Source organism: Ochlerotatus camptorhynchus, unplaced genomic scaffold (assembly GCF_037179485.1).
Source record: "Ochlerotatus camptorhynchus isolate MF236.1 unplaced genomic scaffold, CSIRO-AGI_Acam_v1.1 ptg000036l, whole genome shotgun sequence".
NCBI lineage: Eukaryota > Metazoa > Arthropoda > Insecta > Diptera > Culicidae > Ochlerotatus > Ochlerotatus camptorhynchus.
The window spans coordinates 4,151,162-4,173,771 of NW_027040527.1; the positions used below are offsets into that span (position 1 = coordinate 4,151,162).

General features: G+C 38.1%; 2 protein-coding genes across 2 annotated transcripts in view; one reads left to right on the forward strand and one right to left on the reverse strand.

Annotated features, from left to right (window-relative positions):
* The window catches only part of LOC135710440 (trans-1,2-dihydrobenzene-1,2-diol dehydrogenase-like), a 185,600-nt gene that overhangs the window by 29,732 nt on the left and 133,258 nt on the right, over positions 1–22,610 (forward strand). The gene's annotated exons all lie outside the window — the stretch shown is intronic.
* On the reverse strand, positions 1,117–17,703 carry LOC135710148 (aldehyde dehydrogenase 1A1-like). The gene is made up of 2 exons (XM_065232663.1): positions 16,853–17,703; positions 1,117–1,932 (listed from the first exon to the last, which is right to left on the reverse strand). Exons 1-2 carry the CDS (start codon positions 17,664–17,666, stop codon positions 1,280–1,282), a joined length of 1,467 nt encoding a protein of 488 aa, XP_065088735.1. The 5' UTR covers positions 17,667–17,703; the 3' UTR covers positions 1,117–1,279.

Consider the following 22,610-nt stretch of genomic DNA (forward strand, 5'->3'; position numbering starts at 1 on the left):
TCATGTTTATTTAATTGTAGCTTGTTTAACAATAATTTCCGGGAAAAAAAACTGAACGACACAGTCCCTGATTCATTTCTTTAGGTTGTCGTGCACTTTTTTTACCTGAATATGGGCCGAAAGCGAATTATTCCCACTTCTCTCAATTTCTTTATGGGGATTTTTATCACTTCCTACCAGCGGAACAGCACCATCTCTATGGAAATGGTCGTACAAAATGATTAATTATTTTATCGTCTAGCGCATAGTGTTGCCATTTGGCATTAGCAACATACCTTTGTTTGAGAAAAATAAAGTATCAAGTGAAATCAAAAAGTTTGTATCGCGGTGCCATCTTTGCGACCAAAAATTTGAACTATTTTTATCCACCAAATTGTAGTCCTAATTAATTCAAGAAACTTCAATGAAGACGTCAACTCAATTCGATGCAATACCAGAGCGTTATTTTTTTTTCCTGCTAGATTTAATGTCTGGCCCACTGTGCACTGATAAATAATATTCCTTTTCTCATAGCTCAAAATGTGGGCATTGGCAGTAGAGGGTTAACAAATCAACCCTATCCAATGATCGTTTGGAAACAGCTACAACCACATCTTGTTTACGCGAGAATATGGTTCTGCTTACCATATCTAAGATAAGAAGTACTTTTAATGACAATAACAAGTTTGCTTAGGTTTTGACGGAGCTGTCTACTTTCCTGCAACAGAAGCAAAAAAACAGACACACCTTGGTATTTGTTGTCGCTCCGAAACACGTAAAAAGCACTCGAGAACATTCAACGCATCGTGCACTGCGAAGTGAAGAATGATGTGGAAGGAATCTCTGTTGCCTCATCGAGCAAGCGAACAAAGCGAAGCTAATCATTATTATTCGTCTCGCTGTGCATCGCGCTTCGCGAGTTCTCCGCGACTCTTCATTGCGTCATTGGGTTTCTTCTTTGGAAATGTGTGTCTGACCATGTCAGGGTGTATCTGTTGGGTTTGAAATTTTCGGCTTCCCAATCTGACAACCGCTTGACGAGATACCCCCTACGTGGTGAGATAGTTTTTTTTTTGTGGAGGAGAACCACAACGATCCATAAATGGGAATTCGGTTCATATCGTCAACAATTGGCTGGCTCGAGATTATTTTTATTCACGCCTGTATACAATTGAAATCTATCGCTTGTTTGATCACGATGACCTGTTGTTATGACTCTTTTGCATTACAAAAAAAAAAGAAGTAACCGTATTGCGATAACAACACACAGATAATTCACCGCCTACATTGGTAGAAGGGTTTAGACTTTCGATGGCAGCTTGATGGAGACGGTCTTCGTTTCCAGGTACTCTTCGACGCCTTCTTTGCCCATTTCACGTCCAATGCCGGATTGCTTGTAGCCACCGAATGGGGCTTGGTTCGATACGGCCAGGTACGTGTTGACCCACACCGAGCCGGCTTCCACCGCGTTGCTGAAGATAAGGGCGTTGTTCAGGTCCTTGGTCACTATTCCGGCCGCCAGACCGAAGCTGGTAGCGTTCGCTCGTTCGATAGCTTCGTCCAGCGTCTTGAACTTGATGATGCACTGCACCGGGCCAAAGATTTCCTCCCTGGCGATGGTCATCGCATCGGTGACGTTCGAGAACACGGTCGGTTCGATAAAGTATCCTTCCTCACCGGACTGAACGCCTCCGGTTTCCAGCTTGGCTCCTTCCTGCTTGCCCTTGTCGATGTATCCCAAAATCTTCTTGAACTGAGTGTCGTCGATCTGAGGTCCATGCTGAATTCCCTGGCTGAATGGATTTCCCACCTTGCGTCCCTTGGCCAGCTCGGTTGCTTTCTGCACGAATGCATCGTAGATTCCCTCCTGGACGAAGGTACGGGTGGCCGCAATACAGCACTGGCCCATGTTTTCAAACACGCCGGAATAGGCAATCTGGGCGGCTTCGTTCACTGAAAAGATTGTGAAATTGTAAAATATGTGCATATTAGGTGCATTTTCAGTCGCAGACATGACATTAAATATGAATATAATCTTATCGGATCAACTTTTCAAGCACAGGCTAATTAAAAAATCATCAGCTTTAAGTATTTGTTGTTTGTTCATTATGTCATATCTTATCACTTAATTTTAAAGAATGAATCACCGAAAATTCAATCTTCCCTGAAAGATCATGTGACATTTTTTGACGTAATAGAATTAAAAATAATTGTTAAAATATGTTCAAGAAGATGGAGCTTGAATGTGACAGATAACGCAGGATACATAAACGTAAACAAATTTCTGTCACCCAAACAATGATTTGTCTAGCAAATTCATAGCAGCTGAATGATTATTGAAGTAATTTCTTACATCAATCAAATACAATTGACACAATCCTACGTTGTAGCGTTCGATTGTTAAAAACAAAAACAAGTAAAATGTAGCGAAATCATGCACACGTGCGATCTGTGTTCAGCTATGAATCGAAGATAACGTTTGATCAAATCTAGAAACATCATTGAATTGAGCGATGAAGGCGCTTATACTTAACCCATTCATGAATTTTACAGACCCAACTTACGTCCCTGAATCGGTTGTTATTTAATTTATGGAGATGCATGGGTGGCTCTCGATTATATGAAGGTCAACACCCTATTCTCATGTTGTGTGCTGTAAGTGTAGCCCTCCATGTATGAATCCAAAGCAGTTCACTGGCTCTTGTCAAAACAATATAAATAAGATAAGAATGCCAGATAGACTGACTGACCATTTTTCACGTAGCTCGAGTCATAGCGATAGTACCGTTCGTCAATAAAAATGCAGTCAGTGCACTTATGTAATGGACTCAAGACCATGGAGCCGATAAACTGAACACTCCTCTAGATTGTTAGGTTCTTACATAACAAAACCGAAGTAACACAAATTCATATACTTAAGTTGAGTAAACTGCTATACAATCAAAACCAGTCGTACAAAAGTTATATAAATTGTTTTTTTTTTAAATAAGTCGTTTATTGTAAAGGCTCAATCGTGTTGGCTTTACGGAGCTGATAATTCATTGTTCATTGTTTGTAACAAAATTCACTTATTTCTATGTCTAGTAGAAATTGAACCGAATACTCGCGGCTTACCCGAGGTTACAGAAGTTCACTGTCGAAGGATAGGATCAGGGGAGGAGCTTGGCGGTGGGGTTTCGTTATCTCATTGGACTGATTATATAAACTGTTAAATAACATGTGAACAATTCCCTACGAATTCGCAAATCGGTAAATTTTTGTATTTTTTTTATTTGGTTGAAAATTTGAGGAAACGTTCCTTATGACCGACAATGCCATTTTGCATCTTCATATCGTCATTTTGAATCCAGCCTTATTTTTGAAAAGGGAATATAGAAAAAAAATCAAGCTTATCTTCAGACAAATTTTACTCGAAAACTGTTTGTCCTATCGGTTTGGTGTCTCGGGAAATATTGCAGGTAATAGACGAGACTATTTGAAAACAAATATGTTCTCTAAAAAAATTACCCAACTTTTTTTTTTATTTCAAAGAAAGCCTTAAAAACAATTTTTCTCAAAAAATGATTTTTTGTATTTTTTATTTGTTGATATGTTTTAGGAAACAAAAAATGCCATCTATTGAACTTTAAGTCAAGATAGAGAAATGATGGACAAGAAAGTTATGATTTAAAAAAAAAACTCAAGTTTTTGGGATAATATGCAAAACTTAGTCCAATTACTTTTTCGACTTTATATAATGAAAGAACACCAAATTTACAACAATTTACAAATTCACCCGATTAAAATGTTGCTAAGTCGCACCGTTTTCGAGATGTAGCGGTTTGAAAGTAGATATTTTTAAATTGTTACACCAATGGACCAAGTTTTGGATATTTTCCCAAAAACTTGAGTTTTTTAACAAATCATAACTTTTTAGGCACTGAAAAGTTCATTCAATTGTGCCTAATACAAAAAATATTGACTGCTTTTGAGAACGTAGTTTCAACGAGGGCTTAATCAATCGTCACGTCGGTCATATCTTGTTATGATGTAAGAGGCACGATAGCCTGAACAATGGGTAAGGAGCAAATCGAAACACATTGAACGTCGCGTAAGTTACTTAATGAAGGCGTAAGTGCTTTTTCGTAGCTCTTAGTTTTTGGAGTTGAGAGATCGTCGGTTGAAGTGAGGAGCAGAAAAATGCGGTGCTAGATCCTTTCATATTTAAGATGTTTACGATCAAATCGCTTGTCTATCGTGTATTTTGCGAAACTTATCATCGTTTTCGGTGCCAGGTTTGAATGGTGACAAAAGATCAAGTAACGGCATGATGTTATACGAGGGGCTCGGTGGCCTTAGAGCGATCGTTTTTGCTTACTGAGCAGAACATCGTCACTCTAACTTCAGGCCCATCCGCATTCAAGATTCGTCAACCGCTTTATTTGTTAAAATGACTGTTGCGTAAATTTGCGCTTCTCAGAATTTAGCAATTTCAAAAAATGATCATCCCTAACATCTGTTAACCGATAGTCTAATAATGACAACTGAGTACAATCGTGAAGATATTGTAGTGAAGATGTGCCGGTTGGAATCAATTGTTTTCGAATAACAAGTTACCGAATTTGTAAGTAATATTATATAATGTTTATATAAGCTAATACATATATTATTATAGCTTTGTAGCTGACTAAAAGACATCAACACTATATATTATCTGCTGAATGAGTCGGTCCTCTCCACAATAATGACTACATGATAATAACAACAGCTCAATCCCTTTTAATCTCGTTTGCCTATTGGTAATCGTTTTTGCTTACTGAAGACGTTCGGTTCAATCCCAAGCTCCTTTGCTTTATATGATCGTTAGGACATCAATTCAGCTTATCGTTTACCAAAACGAACCCTGTTGTAAACCCAACATCCCAGTAATTACTCGTGGAAGTGCAGAGCAGTTCTTGGCTTCCATGTGCCATCAAAGCGAGTGTCACGTCACTCGCTACCCATAAACGCAAAACAAAAATGTATTAAATAGAATGCTAGTTGCATTTTTTATAGAACATTATAATACTATCATTAGTAAAGCAAACAGAATGCTAGGCTTCATCAAAAGGTTCAGTCATAATTTCGAAGACCCATACACTATTAAGCTTTTATATACCACATATGTAAGGCCAATTCTGGAATACTGCCACCTAGTATGGAATCCATACATTTCCATACACGAAGAACGCATAGAATCTGTCCAAAAACAATTCCTTTTATATGCTTTACGTAAATTGAATTGGACTTCATTTCCATTACCATCTTATAAAGCGCGCTGCATGCTCATCAATATACAAACACTTAAGGAGCGCCGCCAATTTGCAATGCTTTTCTTCATCAACGACATTATTTCAATGCGCATAGATTCGGCAGAAATTCTCGCACAATTAAATTTTTACACACCTTGTCGATATCTTAGAACACGGAATTTATTTTCAGAAACATCGTACAGAACAAACTATGCAAAAAATAGCCCAATCAATCGAATGATGCGCCTATATAATTTGCATTGCGGAACTATTGACATCACTATGTCCAAGCAGCAAATACAAACTAAGCTAAAACAGAATAGAATTAATGCATAGTATGTAAGTAAACATTGTAATAATCATTGTATGTAGTCTACACTGGCTTGACGAAATGGAAATAAATTTACTATCATCCTGCGCAGCGAATGATTTAAGTAAACCTTGCAGACGACGTTATTATTTTTTATCTTTTTTATTTCGTGTTCTGTTTACGACACAGACTTGCCACGATTCTTTCCAAATCCCGTTCAGCAGAAAAGCATACGAATTCGAGTATGAGAGGAAGTGAGCACTTTTTATTCGTTTTGAGCACATCCACATTCCGAAGCATGCAAAGAACAGTGGAGAAAGCACAGGTCTGATAATCGCAACGTTCGTGGTTGTGGAGTCCAGTCGGCAACCTTTTTTTTCCGTAATGATTTATTCCACTCACTACCTGACCGAATATCTCGATACCTTAAATTGGTATGGATGAGCCTGACATAAGAGGTAAAATACCAAAAAATAATACTCAAAAAATGTTCCCACAATACCATTCCAATACCAAATTATGATAATGTAATACCAAAACAATACCACCCAGGTATTCTTGTGATATCCAAATATCAATTTTTGGTATTTACCAAATATTTTCCATGTAATTTTTTGGTATTATTCTTTGGTATTTTACCTCTTGTGTCTTGCTGGTCAATACAAAATTTTGGTATCAGATCAAAATTAGGTATTCATTAGTTATTCTCTCCTGCTCGGGTTTGGTATCAAATATCAATTTTAGTTATTTACAAAGTATTTTGCATTTCATTTGTTTTTATTATTCTTTGGTATTTTACCTCTTATCCCGGACAGGAAAAAGTAACTTATTATTACCAAATTCAGGCATGAAAATAGCATAACTGGCAACCTAAATATGGTATTAGTGAGGCTGACATAAGAGGTTAAATACCAAAAATAATACCTCAAAAATATTCTACGAATAACGAAATAACAAATAAATTAGTTATTACAACAACAAACGGATAACAGACTCTTTTTAAGGTGTCATAATAGTTTGTTATTTTGAAGGTCTTCTAATACCAATTCAATAACTTTTTTAGGTAGGTATTAATTTCTAAAAGCCGAAAGATCACATTTTGTTATTCGGGTATTCATTTGATATTATATAAAATATTTCTATAACTGAATAATATCAAAACAAGGTTTTATACCACAAGCATACCAAAATCTGGTATCATACCACATTAAGATATTCATTAGTTATCGATTAGCTATCGGTTCCTGCTCGGGATTTCATGCTGATCAACACCAAATTTTAGTACCAGATCAGAATTAGGTATTCATTAGTTATTTTCTCCTACTCGGGTAATATACTCCTCATTTGATGATGATGAATGCCTCATTACTGTAAGCAAATCTTAAATACCCCAAGTTGGGTGTTCCTTTCTTGATCTGCGTTCGGGCACGACCAGCGACCAGTTTGAGATCACCAGTTTTTACACATTGCATCATCTATTGGTTCTCTGTGTAATTACAAATGATCTGACAATAACAGAGTAGCAACCGTGCTCATGCTCAAATGCTAATCAGATACAGTTCGAAAGGGAATTTACTCAGAAACTGAGTAAGTTTCCTTTTGAAATGCGAAGCAGTATAATTTTCGTGAGAGAAAGGAGAAGACAATACAATTCTACTCAGTCACTGAGTAGAATTGAAATAGAGTGATGATTGTAAAATATTGGAAGATTTCTGTGTAGGTTGCTTCTTGTTTCTATGTACATTGCTTTTTCTTACCACACTTCGCAATTGCAAGAGCACACATCTCAAGATTTACGAGCTTTATAGATCTGTGAATTTCAGACATTGGTTGCTAGTTCACAGCAAACAAAAAGTAGTAGTGTCAAAAGCCGAACCAGCTAAGGGCTAAACGACCCTATTACAACGTGCCTCTTCATCGTTCTCCATTGAAGCCGCCTTGGTCAAACTCCAGCCTTCGCCAATTGAAGCGCCGTAGACGATCTGCGCTTGTGGGGCCTCACAGCCTAGTCAGTAAAGGCACGGTATTACCAAGCCGGAGGCGGCGGGTTCGATTCCCGGTCCGGTCGAGGGAATCTTTCGGGTAGGAAATTTTCTCGACTTCCCTGGGCATAGAGTATCATTGTGCTTGCCACACAATATACAAATTCATGCATTGGTATCGGCATCGAAAGCTCTCAATTAATAACTGTGGAAGTGCATTTAGAACACTAAGTTGAGAGCACGCAATAAGCTAATATGCGCTAAGCAATAAGCTTGAAATGCGAACAAGAAGAAGAAGAAGAAGAAGAAGACGATCTGCGCTTCGGAAGTATAGTCGCAATAGGTGTCAACAGTTGAAGCATCGTTTTGTGCCTGCTAGTAACAAGTATGCTCGGTACATTGATCGAACGCAAAGGAACTTGCGTGTGCATCCGAAAAATTTCTGGTCGTTTGTTCGTACTAAACGTAAGGAAGATGGATTACCTACATCCTTGTACTTTTATGAGCGTTCTGCTAGTTCAGCGTCTAGTAAATGTGAGCTATTTGCCGATCACTTCAAGAATGCCTTCTCAAATACATTGACCAAGCAAACGCAGATCGACGCTGCCCTCAGTAATACTCCGTCTAACAGCTTTGAACTTGGAATTTTTCAGATCACCGAGGAGCACGTCCAAAATGCTCTACGTAAGTAAAAAATTCGGTATCACCTGGTCCTGATGGGATTCCTTCAACCGTACTTAAAAAATGTTCAAGTGCTCTGCTGAAACCATTAGTAAAACTATTTAACCTCTCGTTTCAAAGGAAAAGATTTCCTGCTGAATGGAACTTCATTCCTGTTTACGATTCATAAAATTTTGCCAACTACCGGGGAATTACTTCGTTGAGTGCCTGCTCTAAACTTTTTGAGATTATCGTTAAATATATTCTCTTTGAGGCTAGCACGAACTACATATCCTGTTCTCAGCATGGATTCTTCCCGAAACGATCTGTCACTACAAATCTCACACAGTTTACTTTAATCTGCATACGCTCGATGGACGCTGGTACGCAAGTAGATGTCGTGTGCACAGATTTCAAAGCTGCATTCGACCGAGTGAACCATGATATCCTACTTGGAAAACTTGAGAAACTTGGACTTTCCTCCGACCTAGTAAACTGGTTTAGATCGTACCTGACTGGAAGGTCTGTGAATGTATGGATCGGCTCTTCATATTCAGATGAATTTTTCATTCCTTCCGGCGTACCGCAAGGAAGTAATCTAGGCCCACTTCTCTTCTCTTTATTCATAAATGATGTTTCATTTGTTCTGCCACGCGGACAGCGAATATTCTATGCAGATGACGTTAAGATATTTATGGTAATCACTTTTATTGAAGACTGCTAGGAGCTGCAACGGTCAGGGATTGAAACAGTCGACGTTTTCTACTACACTCGCTTCGTTGTTGTTCGTGACAGTCTGTTTGTATTCGAACACTCATGCTCTACCGTCGTCTCTCTCACACAACACGAGCGGTAGAATAACATTCGAGCTAAAAGAAAATTATCAAAATAGCTATCATTTGACATGTGTGATTTCGTTGTAATTCCTCAATTTGGTGTAAATCAAACCATTTCCGATCAGAAATATTATTACTAGGACATCATTGCTTGCTATTTTCAGAATTCACACAAGCACAACATCAGCAGCTCTTATTATGAGAAAAAACTAAAATACATACATTGGTGACGGTCTTCGGCGACAGTGTCGTATGACAGAGCTATATGACAGGCATGACATTTCAGTTTGGTACTGTACTATGATAGCTTGTTTTGCAAGTGTCGGGGGCAAAGGCAGTCAATTATCACAGAAAATGTGTCGACTACCGTGACCACTTACAAGACTGGCAACGGTTATTGGATTTGTTTGAGGACTGGAGCAAGCGTAATCATCTTGATTTGTGTATAGCCAGATGCAACACGATCTCATTTAGTAGAGAGCTTCAACCGTTATATTTCAACTACAAGCTATCTGGGCAAACTCTCGCACGCATGGATCAGGTGAGGGATCTTGGTGTGATATTGGACCGTGAACTCACTTTCCGACCACATGTGAAGATGTGTTAGCAAAAACTAACAAGCAGCTTGGGTTCATCTTTAAGCTTGCTGATGAATTTCGCGATCCTCTCTGCCTGAAGTCCCTCTACTGTGCCCTAGTACGCTCTTTTTTGGAATCTGCCGTAGTAGTATGGTGTCCATACATTAGAAACTGGATCGATCGCTTCGAGGCTGTACAGAAAAAGTTTGTGCGCTTAGCTCTACACTTACCCTGGCACTGAATCTTCCTCCATACGAACATCGCTGTATGCTGCTGGGAATTGATACCCTGGAACAAAGAAGATCGACTATGCAAGCTGTATTCGTGGCTATGGTGTTGACCAACGATATTGACGCCCCAGATATTCTCGCTGAATTGAATATATATGTTCCAGAACGACCTTTGAGACGACGCAATTTCTTGCATTTAGCTGACCGTCACACTCGTTATGGACAACATGATCCAATCAGATTCATGACACTTCGGTTTAACGAAATCGCTAGCAGATTTGACTTAATAATAATGAACTTATTGAGCCAACTAAATAATAATGAACGATATTGAATCGAACAATAATGCAATTGCTGAGTATCTGCCAATAATTAACTAGGAAAATGAATGTGCTACCTGGTGTTTTTTGTTGTTTCATGATTCGCCATCACCTACACGACATTGGTTCCTGCCATCTGACGAGTGACCTATTTGCAGTTGCCAACTAAAAATTGTTTTATTGATTGATTCACTTTAAGAACTTATATATGTTTTATTTATAATCCGTATACCATATAATGCCTTGTGAAAACGTTAATGTGTACTGTTTTGTGAAAAAAATATGGGGTTTTTACGCCTTTTTGAGTCAAATGTGCATTCTCAAAAAGGCTTTCCCCACCTTATGTTTCATTTAGACTTGAAGTCAGATGGAATTATATATAGTAAATAAATCAATAAATAATAAAGCAAAATATGAAGGAGAAGTAGTTGTTTCAGCTACGCGCATTCATAAAAAATTAAATATTTTGATTTGTGAAATTGCAAAAGGTACTGCGGAAAAGGACGCTAGAAGGAATCAACTTAAATTAATATAGGGGAAATGGCTCTAATATTTGCCTTTGGATCTAAGATTGGGTCCATCGCTAAAAATCTGCTATTTATCAATTTTATCTAGATGAACGCGTCATTGGAACGGTACTAATGGATATTTTTAGTCGCTATTGAAAATTTAGTCGATTACTGAATTTATGTATGGGCCTAAAGTAGGGGAATTTAGGCCGACATTACATCCATTTCTCCTATCTCTAAAAATTCTTGCTTAAAATTCAAATGTCTGCACTCTTTATTTGTTCCAAATTCAAAATAAATTACATTTCATTTTTAACCTAGGTGCTCCAGTTACTACAGTAACTTACCAGCCTTAATTGTTATGATATATATCTAAGTGTTTTTACATTGTTCCTGTCTTGGAAATTCAGTATTTTAAACAGGTTTTTTAAACCTGCATGTCAGTATAACAATTGATAGCTTAAAACTAAATAACTAAAACTAAATCTTATCTAAGTATAAAGGGAATTAATCGTTGCAATTGAGGATTGTAACGATTTTTGCCGGAAATTATTAATTATTTTGTTGGACATTTGTGCTAAAGTCTCAACATTCGAAATTCTATGTACTTCGGTAGTACTGTACCAGGGAGGCAACTTTAAAATCATCTTCAGAATTTTGTTCTGAATCCTTTGAAGTGCTTTTTTCCTGGTAGTGCAACAACTAGACCATATTGGCACAGCGTAAAGCATGGCCGGTCTAAAAACTTGTTTAAATATTAGAAGTTTATTCGTCAGGCAAAGTTTGGATTTCCTGTTTATAAGAGGATATAAACATTTTATATATTTATTACATTTGGCTTGAATGCCCTCAATGTGATCTTTAAAAGTTAATTTATGGTCAAGTATTAATCCAAGATATTTCACTTGGTTTGACCAGGAAATTGGAACTCCGTTCATAGTGACTATGTGACTACTACTAGGTTTCAAAAAGGAAGCCCTGGGCTTATGTGGAAATATTATAAGTTGAGTTTTGGAAGCGTTGGTAGAAATCTTCCATTTTTGTAAATAAGAAGAGAAAATATCTAAACTTTTCTGCAGTCTGCTGCAAATAACACGAAGACTTCTTCCTTTAGCGGAAATGCCTGTGTCATCGGCGAACAAAGATTTGTGGCAACCCTGAGGCAAATCAGGGAGGTCCGAAGTGAAAATGTTACACAATATAGGCCCAAGAATGCTACCCTGAGGAACTCCTGCTCTAACAGGCAGTCGATTAGATTTGGAATTTTGATAATTTACCTGCAGAGTTCTGTCAGTTAAATAATTTTGAACTAATTTCATAATGTAAAGTGGAAAATTAAACCTTTTCAATTTAGCAATCAAACCTTCATGCCAAACACTGTCGAATGCTTTTTCTATGTCTAGAAGAGCAGCTCCAGTTGAGTGGCCTTCAGTTTTGTTTGAACGAATTAAATTGGTAACTCTCAAGAGTTGATGAGTAGTTGAATGCCCATGGCGAAATCCAAACTGCTCATCTGCAAAAATTGAGTTCGTATTGATGTGAAGCATCATTCTATTCAAAATTATTTTTTCAAAAAGTTTACTTATTGAAGAAAGCAAACTTATTGGACGGTAGCTAGAAGCTTCAGCTGGATTTTTATCCGGCTTCAAAATTGGAACAACTTTTGCATTTTTCCATTTATCAGGAAAGTATGCCAAATGGAAACATCTGTTAAATAATTTTACTAGGAAAGACAAGGTACTCTCTGGGAGTTTTTTGATGAGGATATAGAAAATTCCATCATCACCTGGAGCTTTCATATTTTGAATTTTTTTAGTTATAGACCTTACTTCGTCCAAATCAGTCCCCCAGGAATCATCAAAAATATTTTCCCGAGAGAAAATATTCCGAAAATCCCGAGCAACCTGATTCTCAATAGGACTAGTAAGACCCAAACTGAAATTATGGGAACTCTCGAATTGCTTAGCAAGTTTCTGAGCTTTTTCCAAATTTGTGATCAAAATTTTACCACCTTCTTTAAGCGCTGGAATTGGCTTTTGAGGTTTTTTCAAAAATTTTGTGAGTTTCCAAAAGGGTTTGGAACTCGGGTCTAATTTAGAAACATTATTTTCAAAAGTTTTGTTCCTCAGGGCCGAGAATCGCTTTTTAATTTGTTTTTGCAAATCCCGCCAGATAACTTTCATGGCAGGATCGCGTGTTCTTTGAAATTGTCTCCTACGGACATTTTTAAGACGGATCAAGAGCTGAAGATCATCGTCTATTATAATTGAATCGAATTTAACCTCGCATTTTGGTACTGAGGCAGCTCTTGCTTCAACTATAGAAGTAGTCAGAGATTCAAGAGCATAATTAATTTCATCTTTGGTTTGCAAAGGAATGTTTGGATCGAAGTTATATTCCATAAATGTTCGATATTGCTCCCAATCAGCCCTATGGTAATTGAAAGTAAAGCTGTTGGGAATAGAAATTATTTCTTGGGATATTTCAAAAGTTACTGGAAGGTGATCAGAACCGAAGTCAGCATGGGTAACCAATTGGCTACAAAGTTGACATGAATCAGTTAAGACCAAATCAATAGTTGAGGGATTTCTTGCAGAAGAAAAGCATGTTGGGCTGTTTGGATATTGTATAGTGTAATAACCTGCAGAACAATCATCAAACAGAATATTACCATTGGAATTGCTTTGAGCATTATTCCATGAGCGGTGTTTTGCATTAAAATCACCAATAATGAAGAATTTAGACCTATGACGGGTAAGTTTCTGGAGGTCACCCTTGAGAAAATTCTTTTGCTGGCCTACGCATTGGAATGGCAAATAGGCAGCTATAAACGTAAGTTGTCCAAATTTTGTTTCAACAGAAACTCCCAAAGTTTCAAAAACTTTGGTTTCAAATGAAGAAAGAATTTTATGCTTGATTCGTCTATGAGCAATGATGGCAACGCCACCACAGGGTCCATCAAGACGATCATTTCTATAAATCAAGTAATTTGCGTCCTTCTTAACCTTATGGTCAGGTTTAAGGAACGTTTCAGTTATAACGGCAATATGCACGTTATGAACTCTCAAAAAATTAAATAGCTCGTCTTCATTATCTTTAAGAGATCGAGCATTCCAATTTAAAATGTTTAATGCTTTAAAATCCATTACTGAATTTTAAAGTCATGACAATATTATTAGCAAATTTTACTCCAGTTTGAATAGCATCAAACATGGAGTTAGATTTAAGCATATCAGAAATCATGTCAATTAATGAATTCTGTAAAAATTCCATTTTAGGAACAGTAATGCTTCCTAAGTCAAAATTGTCAAAATTTCCGTTAGAACGTTGGTTAGTATTTTGATTTCTACCCGCTGCAATAGCAGCATAGGTAGCTCCATTAACTCGCTGAACATTGTTAGCAGCAAGGGGAATAGGTACAGATGAAACATTTGAAGCAGGGGTGATATTTGTACCTACGGGTACGAATGTAGAATTTGTTCCTCGCTGACCGTTGTTAACAGCAGAGGAATTTGTACCTGGTCGGAAACGTGGAGCGTTTCCTACCTGACGGTTAGAACGAGATTGTAGGATCGCTTTGCGAGTCTTACATTCCCAAAAATTGGATTTGTGGTTTTCACCACAATTTGAACATTTAAATTTCTTAGGATCTTCCTTCACAGGACAGTCGTCCTTTGCGTGAGAGGAATCACCACAATTCAGGCATTTAGCTGGCATGTAGCAATTTTTAGTTCCGTGACCCCATCCCTGGCACTTACGGCACTGAGTGAGGTTTTGGAAATTTCCTCCAGTCTTCCTGAAGTGTTCCCACTTCACTCGGACATGGAGCATAAGGCTAGCTTTTTCTAAGGCCTTAAGGTTGTTTAGTTCACTAGACTTGAAGTGAACTAAATAAAAATCATTAGAAATCCCGTTGCGCGAATCGCCAGGACGGGATTTCATTTTCATTTTGATTACTTGGAGTGGCACAACTCCAAGTAATTTTGCCAGTTCATCTTTGATCTGATCCAGGGATTCACCACTGGGCAGTCCTTTCATGACAACCTTGAACACACGTTCAGTTTCGGTGTCGTAAGTAAAAAATTTGTGCTTCTTCTCAGTAAGATACTTGAGAAGACATTTAAATCCATCCAAGGTTTCAGCCAATACACGGCATTCACCCCGACGTCCAATTTGTAGTGAAAACTTAACTTTCACGAAATTCAAAAGTTCCATGCGAAGAGCATGGAAATCGGTAGTGGTTATCACAATAGGGGGAATCTTTTCCTTCTTGGCATTAAGCCGGGAAAGTTTACTAGAATTTTTCTTGGATGATGGATCATTCTCATCATCCGTGAGCAAATCAAATTGATTACTCAAATTAATTTCTTCAGAAGGGGGGTCAAGAGTTTGCCCCTTTCTTTTGCGTTTAGGCGCCATGGCGGCAGTAAATTTTTTATCCAAATCGACTTCCAAGCAGATTACTATAAGAATCTGAAGGATCGAAGAGGAATTTTCCAAATCGATATCCAAGAAGGATTACCTCGGGTAGGGTCCAAACAAGGATCGAAGAGGAATAAGAGGAGTTGAACAAGGTAGAAAATTTTTACAGGTTGAGCACTGAAAAGTGCTGTTTAAATTTGTTGTAGCTTTAGGTAGTAGTAACACTTCCTTAAGCAAAAAGCAAATAGATCCGCACGGCAAGAGAGCACGATGCGGACTGACCGGTGGTCATATTGTAATTAGCATAGTATAGCATATACCTAGTCGCACAATTGTGTAGGTAGTACAAGCTTCAAACTGTTTGCTAAGAAGAAGACCCATATTCATCCGTAGCAGTTAGATTGTAATTTGAGATTAAGCACTATCTCATAGATAAAGGATGATTAACCGGCCAGAGTTGTCCTGGCCACGTCCATGCAACTGCTGAGGATGGGGAAGGAAGTTCAGTCCGAGATTAACTTAAGAGAGATGCAGAGTACTCTACTACACATAAATGTGACAGGAATTTGGGAGTTTTCATTAGGGAAGGGATGCCTAGGATACGTCCAGTCGGCGTTTCTGGCAATCATTAAGCTTGAAGATGTTAATTTCAAATAACAGACTAATGTGGTAATTTTAATACGATAGAGTAGGGTAGGCTAGAGTATGGCAGTGTTAAAATTGTATTAAAGAGTAGAAAGCGAGCAAGGACAACTTTGAGGAAGGTACGAATCGGATTGATCATCTCTCTTATTCAAAGTCCCCAGTTGGAGAGGGATGGAGAGGGGATAAAGGGGAGGGGATTCCTTGAAAATTTAGGCTTTTTTGCACAACATTTCAAAAAATCAGCGACGTGTTTAATTTGTTAATTTTTGAGTAATATCTTTTTTTAAGTTCAAGTTTTGGGTTTTCGCTAAATACTCCTATGCGACTAGACTACCTTGCATCTTCATCGATTTATAGCGACTGTAACATTGTCACATTATCTATACTTATTTCAATTTTGGACTATTGAGCAAGAACCCAAATCTTGATAACTTAAAAAATCTTAACTCAAAAACGAAAGAAAACACATCGCTTTTTTTTAGTGTAGTGTAATAAAACCTTAATTTACAAGGAAAAATATAAAAATATATTGCGCCCTTTGTCTACAAAACATAGAAATCATAAAAAAAACACAATCAATGTTTTCCCACAAAATCCAAATTTTTAACATTATTATATTTTCCCAGAAAAGTAGTTTTAATTACCTTTCATTTGATATTTTGTCCTTTAAAATCGGTCCAGTGGTTTAAAAGTTTTGAAAAAAAAATCGATTTTTTAACCAATGTAACATGGAAACAGTCTCCCTAATGATAAAATAATAATAATGTTTTGCGATAAGAAACACTATCAATTATTAAGACATTCTTAGAACCAATTTATCGTTTTACTATGGAATAGCTGTGTATTATTATTTTATTTCTGAGTTGTTTCAGCCTGCCATTCATAATCGGGATTCAATCCGAATATAATATTGGTGGGAACATACCACCGTTAATTTATCTTCGAAACTGTTGGTCTCAGACACTTTTACATACGAAATATTTCCAAATAATACACATTAATTTGAAACATTGTGTGATGGTAGCGCCACTCTCCACCTCACATGCTCTGAATAAAATACGCACAGAAACGACCCCTAATTCCCTGTACCAAAAACATCCAATCAACTCACCATCGACATCGTCGCAAATCACCAGCGGGCTTTTGCCACCCAGTTCCAGCGAAACCTTCTTCAGATTAGTCGCAGCACCGCTCATCACTATTTTGCCCACTTCAACCGATCCAGTGAAGGCCACCTTACGAATTTCCGGATGCATGGTGATTGCATGGCCTGCCGTTGGTCCGTAACCGGGAACTACATTAATCACACCGGCAGGAAAACCAGCTTCCTTAACCAGCGAACACATGTACAGGGCGGTGAGAGGAGTCTGCTCGGCCGGTTTCATTACGATCGTGCATCCAGCCGCCAGGGCTGGTCCCCACTTCCAAGCCAACATCAGCAGAGGGTAATTCCACGGAATGATCTGTCCAACTACTCCGATTGGTTCCTTCCGGGTGTACGTTAGATGTGGTCCATCCGACGGCACTGTCTCACCGCTCACCTTATCTGCCCAGCCGGCATTATATCTCAGGCAGTTCACCGACCCATACACATCATATACGGCGCTGATGAACGGTTTGCCATTGTCCAACGATTCCAGACTGGCTAATTGGAGTTTATCACGCTCCATCAGATCAGCCAACTTGTAGATCAGCTTTCCGCGGGCCGAGGCATCCATCTGTCGCCATGCGGAGCTTCGCTGGAAAGCGGCCTTTGCCGCCTTTACGGCCAAGTCAACATCGGCCTTATCTCCCTCGGCAATGTCCACAATCTTCGTACCCGTTGACGGATTGACCGTGGGGAACACTTTACCATTCACAGCATCAACAAATTCGTTGTTGATGAAGATCTGTCTGTACTTGATCTCCGGATTAGGGTTAGCCATTATGAAGCAATTTTGTAACGTTCCAAAACAAAAATCTAACAGAACTACAAGAGTGAAATAATACGTCCGATTGCGATGGAATGCCTTCCAAAACTGTTCAGTTGAGCCACGCACACGCCCGGTACCAGTTGTTGACCGGCTGCCGTATTTTAAATAGCTTGCTCCGGCGTGTTAGTGTGGTATATTTATATAGCGTTCTTTGCTACCTTCCTACTTTATCAGCGATCGCCTTTGCCCGCACGAGTTGATGTTTGTTGCGCGAGTGGTAGGTAGGTTAAATATCTAATTCCCGTCATACTAAACACAATCCGCACTGCACCTCGCAATTTCGAACGAGTTTGAACAATTAATTTAATGTTTCTATCAAAGATGACTACGGAATTTATTTACCTATTCCTAAGTAGCGTTAGATTTGACAAAGAATCACACATTGTTGACAAATTGTTAAAAAGCTAACACTGCTTCTTGATTCCAAATCCTTCATACGAGCTTCAATTCCATCCAAACACATTGAAACGCAATTAGATTAATTTCGGCACACGGATGAAGGCAGGAAAATGGACTTTGTTTTGTAGCTTTTGAAGTGAACTTTTTTTTTAATACTTCATTATTGTGATTTTCAGACGTTAGCTTAACTAATAGCGAATCTGTTTTTGATTCAGTTCCAACCTGGATCGGGTATCCAGATTGGGTCAAACATCAGTGTGAACATTTGTTTTGTAACCTGGCTCGGGTTCAGGTTCGCACTGACAATTTCGGTTTCGCACGGGTTGGAACTGGTTCCAACCTGGATAATAATCAAATTCGCTATAACTCATTGATACATTTGATGTGTCTGCTCGATATGACGGAAATGGGCGCTTATGCCGAAGTAGTTCTCTTCCCTGCGAACTTAGGTCTAGGTGCAACACTGCATGCCTGAAAGCGAGACCAGAACATTGAGTTGTGTGAGAAGAGCGACTGCCTTGTGATTAATTTTTTGGCCGTCGGTTGATTGCGTCGGTCTGTTTTTTTCAGGGGGGGTTCAAATGGATTATTTTTGTGGAATTGTGCTTTGTTAGCACGTCGCGTCGAGGAAGATAAGATACGGAGATGGTCGATTGAAACTATGCTTTGGTAGCATTGTGCAACGTAGGTACTAATGACAAGCAATTTTGCGGTCTCACCATGAAACATAATTTTGTCATGCGTTATGTGATACTGCCATTTCATTAAAGCTGATAGTCTGACGCTAATAAAATAAAACGTATGAAATGCTTTAAACAGCTTGTTAAAGACCACCATGATAGTGACTCCCGAGTTTTAGAACTTTACTAATTTTTCTTTTTTTTTCATATTCAGTACGACGCAGCAAAATACGACGAATTCCAAAATGTAGGGAATTCCAGCGGTAATGGAAAAGATACATTGCACAGTGCTGCCAAGGCACACTGGACCAGGAATGCAATCTAGCGGAGCAAAATTAATAGCTCCGAAACGAAGCATTTCCGCGACTTAGTGTGTTGTGCAAGGTTTCTCATCATAATAACATCTACAATCTATTGACATAAACAAATAGTTCAAAACTCTTCCGCAAAGATGGCGCCACAATCTAATTTCCTTCTCTGACGTTTTGGAGACTTGATGTCTTCGGTAGAGTTGTTTATCTTGACAAAATAAAAAATTCTTTAGAATACTTAAAATTTCCACAGCCTACTGACTCCGAGTTTTTTTTGAAGTAGCAAAAGAAAAAAAAAATGTTGAAATATGATTTTTACCCTTCTTACAAAGAAGGGTATAGATATCACTTGAAAAACCGACTATCGATCCGAGGCCCGGAGGGCCGAGTGTCATATACCATTCGACTCAGCTCGACGAGATCGGAACATGTCTGTGTGTGTGTGTGTATGTGTGTATGTGTGTATGTGTGTATGTGTGTATGTGTGTATGTGTGTATGTGTGTGTGTATGTAACGAAATGAATGCGCTCACGTTTCTCAGCAACCGCTCAACCGATTTGGACAAACTCGGTGCCAAATGATAGGTCTTGGGGTCCCATTGAACGCTATTGAACGGTTCCGGAGATATGGCCGGAATAATATCCGGTGAATATGGGCCTTCACGCTGGATTTAACGGAAAACGTATCAAAACCATCATGCGACACATCAAATTACTACAGAATTCAAAAATAAGATCAATGCAAGTCGTGTTAAGTGTTCCAGACCACATTGGACACACTTGGACATGTTCCGGGTACCCCGGGGAAGTTGCTTGAATATGAATTGAATTAAAACCCATTAAATCACATTAAAATACGATGATAAGGTGATTGGTAGCCTCACCAAATAGACTACACCCGGATATATTCCGGGTACCCCCAGGCAGTGGCGTAGCGTCACTGGATGACACGGGGGTGGGGGGCTTCCCAAGTAACACAGAAAACATGTTTACGAAAAAAAAAAAAAAACTATTGTTGTATAAAAGTTATATAGAAGTAACAAAAAACTTCTTTGGTATTTTAAAAGCTATAACAATGTTTTTTAAAAACAATATTTCTGCATCTAATTTTCTGAAATTACTGGACAGATCATATTCTATAAATGTCGTATAAATGTTCTGATTTCATTCCTTATTGACTTGCATCTACCTGTTGGTATAGTTTGTTTGCTAGGGCGTTTATTCGCAAGAAATAGGCGATTGAAGTTTTTGTTTACTCAACTTACCACGATTAACTGTTTTTGAGGAGATTTTAAACTGTACGTCTTTACTTCAAATTTCGCTTTCTTTTTTAAGGCCATCCGCGAGTTCCTAGTTGTAGCTGAACAGCATCTTTGGAATCCGTTATTGTTTCGAGTCTGGATATCACGTCTTCTGCTCTACGATAGCTTCCGGCTCGACCGACAACTTTACAGTTCTGTTTTTCCACGTCACCACATTTCGGGCACTATTCATATCCGTTGAAAGGGAAATACAATTGTGTGGTGGCCACAGAACATGGCCGTCTTTTACCCATCTTGACGGGACAATTGTGAGAATAGGTTTCGGTTTTTTTGTTTTCCTTGTTTAGACGACAGCAAAGGTCATTTTTGTTATTTTATAAAACAACACGAGCAAATAAGCTACATTTTACTGCTAACCGTGAACTCTTCAAACAAACTAATGAAATTGTTCATTTATGATTTAGTACTGTCTGATTCGAATGTTCTTAAAAGGTTATAATGATGTCGTAAATACCACACCATAACTACTCATAGATGTTTTCTATTGTAAGTTGTATGGAAGTAGGGGAATTTACGTATTCTCGTCAATCTAAGCAGCTTCCGCACTTCTATTAGCATTTTCTCAGTGTCACGACCACATATGACGTGTCTGTTTGTTTACATTCATCTGCTGCTAGCTATTCTATCCATTCCAATCAACAAAACTGTCCAAAACGGTTTGAAAACGTTTTTAACGCGCTCCAAACTTCTCAGGCGTGTGTGACTATTGTCGGCAGCCTCTTTTACTTCGGCAACCTCTCCGTTTAAACTGCGTGTTAACCAGCTGTTCTATTATCGGCAACTCGAAACCAGCCGTATTTTGATGTGCTTATGTTTCTTTTGAAGAAACACCTAGCATAACAGGTTTGCTCAGTCGTAAAAATGTATTAGGATTGAAGCTGAAAGACTAAGGAATCGTTTAAATACATTCAGCGAAGTATTTTAGTGAGAAAATACATCGAAATTAACGTTTAAATTGTGGTTGCCGAAAACAGTCGATGGCTGCCGAAGCCATAATTTACCCTATTATACATGTTTATTTCACACCCTTAATACTTCATGCTGACAGAACTGTTCCTATTGGTGGATTTTGTTTTTCAATTCGGTGTTGTCCAATCCAAATGTTTTTTCAATGGCATAGTACCAAATCAGAACATCCTACTCATACAGTATTTCAAGTGCAACATTTCAATTAGACGCAACTGCTTTTGTTAACACTGGTTTCGAACGTCTATTTGTCGTTACTTCTCACGCAAACGCCCAACTAACACCACCAACAGTTCTATAAAAATTTCCCCTACAAGATCGTGGTGTTAGTTTGCATGGGTGTGTTACGAGTTACGAAAATGCGAAGTCATTGTTTACAAGCAGTTACGTCGGATTGAAAAGTTTCGCTTGAAGGATGTCAGAACAGCCATTCACATTGTCGGCTAAACAATTTTTAATACTTTTAAGAAATCCAACGTATTCATAATTTTTTTAACATAAAATGGAGCGATGTATACGCTATCATGCCGTATGATTATGCAGTAGAGAGCGGGATTTATTTAAGTGTTTCACCCTCTACAATGTACCGTTCTGATTCATGTAAAATTGTATCGCACTAAATAATTCCAAGGGAAGGTGAACAATTTATTGGATTAGTCATTGTTTCTTTCTGCTTCGGACGCTTTGTCTCAGTATATGGGTGCCCCAAAAATATGTCAAAGAGTCTTAATCAATCTTTCGTATGATACGTAACATGATTAATGAAACGATGAGGAGCTTTTGAGTGGGTTGAGTTGTTTTCTTTTAATTCCGTTATAATTGTTTATCTTTTGTCAGATACGCGTATTTCGTCCACTTCCTCAGTGCCAAGTACTCAAGCACCGCTCATTGTACTATTTGAATACTTGGAACTGAGGAAGTCTGCAAGTAGTAGACGAAATACGCCTATCTGTCAAATATAATTAATTATATCGGAATTAAAGGGAAATAACTCAATAAGCTATTCATAGTCTTTGAATGTATGCTAAGAAATTTGATCTTATTCTATTGAAACCAAAATTCATCAGCTTCAAATTATCAAAATATCTGTATAAATTCCTCAGTAAATCATGTGAATAGCTCAATAATGAACGGTAAGACAATAATATATTGTCTTCGACAAGTTTGTCATTTAAATTAAAACTTTTTAATGTGAAAGACTGTCGTGTTTGGGGTATGA

Excerpts from the sequence above, each read along its gene's own strand:
- LOC135710148 (XM_065232663.1), bottom strand. The coding sequence starts at position 17,666 with ATGGCTAACCCTAATCCGGAGATCAAGTACAGACAGATCTTCATCAAC. Across the intron at positions 1,933-16,852 it reads GATTTGCGACGATGTCGATG|TGAACGAAGCCGCCCAGATT; the intron begins GTGAGTTGATTG and ends CAATCTTTTCAG.